We start from the raw sequence: 4,701 nt of genomic DNA on the forward strand, positions 1-4,701 counted from the left end.
CTGCTCCACCTGAACTTTTCCTAACTATAAATACATCTATAGACACTGTCATATTTACCCTCCAACCAGACATTCTTAAGAATTTATGAACCCTGTTTTTCACCCTCCAAATTTCACCAACTTATTCCATCCATCATTATCACTTTACACTCACTTCATCATACAATGCCAACTCATCCATTCAAAACCTCCTAATAATTCCTCTAATAATTTTCCTTCCAATACATTCATATCTTTTCTTCTTTCAATATTCTTTCTTTACTAACAATATTTTAAGAACAAAAAAAAATTCCAAACTCCATGTAAAATACCCATTTTATGAATAACAACAACAACAACAAAACTAGCTTGATTGAAGAAAAACAAAAAAAATGCTCAGATTATTACTATACACCCACAACCCCTCACTATTATATATTTCACAAACATTAATAATGAGACTAAAAATGATGCTCCATGGAGTTATCCATTTTGATATTGGTATATAATTCCTAATTCAACTTCCTAAATTCGATGCATCACCGTACACTGCAGACTTTAATACTCCTCTTCTGTGTTGACCTGTTCCTTGAGCAGAGCAAAATGTGAATGTGAATTCTTTTAATCGTTGACTTCACTTAAATGTTAAATCCCCTGTCATGCACCATGATTCAACCAACGGAATATCGGTTCTCGAGTTTTCTTGCATTTACATGTGATGATCGGCACTGTTATCACCTGCATTGCTTCTTTAAAATTAAGATTGGTTTTCAAACAAAGCTCGTGCAAATTCTGAATCAATGAAATGAAAATCACAACTTTTAACATATGAATACCTCTTGCGCTTGCTCTTCAACACAGTGGAAGTTGAGGGATTGCTGTGCCAGTTCCTCTTCCTTTGATTGATAAACCAATTGTTGATCTGCTTTAACTGCAAACCCGTTTCCTGCACCAACCGTGCCTTATCCTCCTCCTTAAAAAAAAAAAAAAACATGTCTCAATCCAATATGAAACATCTTTAAAAGGGTCGCTTGTAGACATCTCCTTTAACCACATACACTAAGGTTTTTGGTCAACGGTCAATTCCGCTAAGATAAATGTCTGAAATTTTCATTCCTTTGCTTTGAATTTAATAATAAATGTGTACAGGGACATCTATCTTTGTTCCTACTCTTAGATTCAAGCATATTTATTTGATGGGGTTTCTTGAAAAAATAAAAAATAAAAAATAGTTGAGTGAAAATATTGAGTTCTTACCGTAGGGTAAGGCCACTTGGAATGTGATTGCCACCAAGCTTTAAGGACAGAGGTGGTGTCACCAGGAAGTTTCCCAGCTCGTCTCTTGCGTAAAATTTCCTCTCTAATGTCCACAATTTTCTCTTTATAACCCTACATAATAATTAAAAAAAAAACAAAAAAAAAAACAAAAATTGATGTCAAAGACGTGGGAAGAGAGATTCAAAACGATGGGACTCTTAGGCAGACTTTTAAAAGGCATTTGCATTTAATCCCTTACCTGTTTCAATTCGTGCTTCAATTCATGTCTTACACGTTCCATGAGGGACCTCTCGTTCTCTGTGGGAATAAGAGGACCGAATCCCATGCTATCGGGACCATCCAAACCCCCATCAAACAGATTGGCATCACTGTCTACTTGTTCATCTTCGTCATCAGACATCGTTGCTCCTGTACCTTCCCCGGGTGAAACTCCTGTTCAATCAATCATTCACCATGTCAAAAAAAAATCATCACTTTAGTACTCCTCCAATGCCAAAAACAGTCCTCTGCTTTTGCTCATTATTTCTGCACAAAAAGTTAGCTAATCTAACCAAAACCCTCTCCACCATGGTTCGGCATAACGTGCCAAAAATATCAGACAACCGGGCTATGCACTTTAAAGTCTTCAATGCTTTCTTCAAATACACAAATTGTCTTCTTTCTATCTCAGACAAAGAGTAGGGGTTTCGTATATTCTTCTCTATTTGGCTATATATGTTTCAATTTTAATAAAGTTAAACAAAGATTTCAACTTTTCCAACCCAGAGACATTCTATGTCAAAACATCACCAAAATTTAATCCCTGTACCCATGTTCCTCTCACTCCAACAACCATTACGGACTTGCATATCATTTATTACTGAACCTTACAACCTTGCAATATATTCACTCATACTTTGACCTTATCACAAACTTTTAAAAATGAGCTAAAGTTCCTGATTTCCAGAACTTAAGTACCCTGAATCTCAATGTCCCAAGTTCCACACACGGGACCGAATACATAATCACACACACAGCAGCAGCTAGCACATGATACTCCTATTTTTCGTATAAAATATTTGACATTTCTAGACCCGGGTTTTTTAAAAAAAAAAATAACATATTTGCAGCTTTAAAAAAAACTGAGGTAAATTGCTAGAATGTTGTGTTCATTAGGTGAGGAAATTGCTGGTTGGTTCATTGATAGCCTGAACATAGTTGAGGGAACTAGAATGAAGTTATTCCAATTTGTCATGCAAGCAACCCTTATTTTAATGTTGAGATGTAACAATCACTAAAAAGAGTATAGTAGTACCTGTTAAGCTTTGTAAGGATTGCTCAATCTCCCAACAAGCCATTACTGCTTCCATTGCATGGACCCTGACATGCTGTTGGAGCTGTTCTTTGAAAGAACAGAGCAACAGAACATAGTGGGACTGCAGCAGGAATTAAAAAAATATATAAAAATTGTGAATTGTAAACCCACAATTGCAAATAAAGCTGGAAATAAATCACGGCCCATGACAAAATAAAGAACATAACACTAAATATTGTGAAGATCCATGAGGAGTATATGGAATAAGAAGGCTCGGCTGCAAAATCATCTGAATTAGGGGTTATAATCCAAATTTCATTTGGCATGAAGGTAGCTCAAGAACTAAAATTAGAAGCACAGGTTTCCAATCTATTTATTTTTAATTAATAACCATCATTCTACATCTGACATAATTTAAATAATTTCATTCTCGAATCAAGGAAGGAACTAAATCTGTTTCACTTTCTGTCCAGGAACAACACATACTTGGCCAAGAAAACCTGTCCCATGTCTTCAACAACAATTCAAATAGCTAATTTAAAATTAGAAGCGAAAGTCCTCAATTACAACGAGAGAGAGAGAGAGAGAGAGAGAGAGAGAGAGGGGAGGGGATAATCACGAGAAGAATAATAAAAAATAATAATTAATCGAAAAGGGGGAAAAGAAAGGTGAAATTGGGGAAGAAAGTAAGAAAATACCAAGAACTGATCGAGTTCCTTATCATCCACAATGGCTTGTCCGAAAGCAGAGTACTTGGCGAGCACATTCTGGGACTGTGCGAGCTGAGCGTCTATCCTGGGCAACTGGTCCACCGGTGTGGCGATCCGAAGGCATGCCACGTGTGCCGACAGAAGCTGTTCATACAGAGGATGCGATAGAATCTCCGCCTTAAACCTCGCATTCTGCCAGTTCATCAGGCCGTCTCCACCGCCCTCCACTGCTGCCGCCTCGCTCTTCAAATCGCCGGATCCGGCGCCGGTCATGGCAGAGTCGCCCGCTGCCGTGACATCGTCGATGACCTCGCTCTGGTTGCGGTGGAGGATCGGACGCGCCAGCCATTGGCCAGAGTCAGTAGCCGCAGTGTGGAGGTTGAGGAAGTTGGTGGCGCTGTTGTTGGCAGCGTTAACGTTGGTGTCGGAGTTGGTGTTGTCATTATTGTTGTTTGTGGTGGTGCTGTTGGTGTAGTGCGTGCGGAGAAGGGCGTTGTTGAGCCAATTTGGCGCTGGTTGGTGAGGATCAGAGGGAGGTTTGGAGGTAGGGTCGGAGAGGAGAGATGCGTCAGTGAGAGTTTGGTTATGGTGTTGTTGTTGGTCAGTGAAATGGTGAAGTGGAAGGTCTTGAGGGTTGTGGTAAGCCATATATGATAGAAATGAAACTCTTTTCTTCTCTGTGTGCGAAAAGTAGCAGCTATTGGTTCATGCCGAAGTGAAGAGGAGTGAGGAAACCAGAGAGGAAAAGGGAGGGAACAGAAGGTTTTCTGAGTTACAAACAACGTTGTATTAATGGTTATAACACGAGATTGGAGAAACACACAACACAATACATTCACATAAGGCGGTTTTCAGTATTTCTCACTCTGGTTTTCCGGTCATTACTTACTAATTCCGGAAATTGCTTTTTTCCGTCACTCCCACTATTTTCTTTTTATTTTTATTTTCACCCCGGCCCTTCAACCCTACTACAATTCATTCTTTTTACAAACCAATTTCAACCCTTTTATATTCGCATGCTCCATGGTCCCCACTAAATTTTAAAAAAATAATTCTTTGTTTAGATATTTACTAAAAAACATTTTAAAATAAAATAAACTAATCCAATGGTTTCCTTTCAAGTATCATTTAATTTGTTAGCTTGTTTTGGTTTAGTCCTCCTAGTTTACCTTACTAAACACCACATTGTTCAAAATTCTGCAACTATTTGCACCAATTGACTCAGCTTTTACACAGAATAAAAATTAAACATTAAATTGTTTTGATATTAGATTATTAAGTGAGTATACCAATAATTCATAAAATTATGTAATCTCATTAAAGCACACTCATATTTAACCAAATAAATAACATTACTCTATCTTAACACAATTTTCTACCAATAAATAGTTGATTGATTTTTTAGTAGGATTCATATTTATTTTTATTACATTATCTACA

The 4,701-nt window shown here is 37.5% G+C and overlaps 1 protein-coding gene across 3 annotated transcripts; it reads right to left on the reverse strand.

The window, feature by feature from the left end:
• Positions 1-287: 287 nt before the first annotated feature.
• On the reverse strand, positions 288-3,909 carry LOC114163397 (homeobox protein knotted-1-like 3). Of its 3 annotated transcripts, none has more exons than XM_028047710.1 (6): positions 3,250-3,909; positions 2,552-2,672; positions 1,496-1,689; positions 1,237-1,368; positions 816-952; positions 288-717 (listed from the first exon to the last, which is right to left on the reverse strand). In XM_028047710.1, the coding sequence occupies exons 1-6, from the start codon at positions 3,907-3,909 to the stop codon at positions 714-716; spliced, it is 1,248 nt and encodes a 415-aa protein (XP_027903511.1). In that variant the 3' UTR covers positions 288-713. The 3 variants fall into 3 exon arrangements, with proteins under 3 accessions (XP_027903511.1, XP_027903510.1, XP_027903509.1); XM_028047709.1 differs by having other exon boundaries at positions 288-725; XM_028047708.1 differs by having other exon boundaries at positions 288-728.
• Positions 3,910-4,701: the final 792 nt, after the last annotated feature.

Source organism: Vigna unguiculata, chromosome 9, assembly GCF_004118075.2.
Source record: "Vigna unguiculata cultivar IT97K-499-35 chromosome 9, ASM411807v1, whole genome shotgun sequence".
In the NCBI taxonomy this organism is placed as follows: Eukaryota; Viridiplantae; Streptophyta; class Magnoliopsida; order Fabales; family Fabaceae; genus Vigna; species Vigna unguiculata.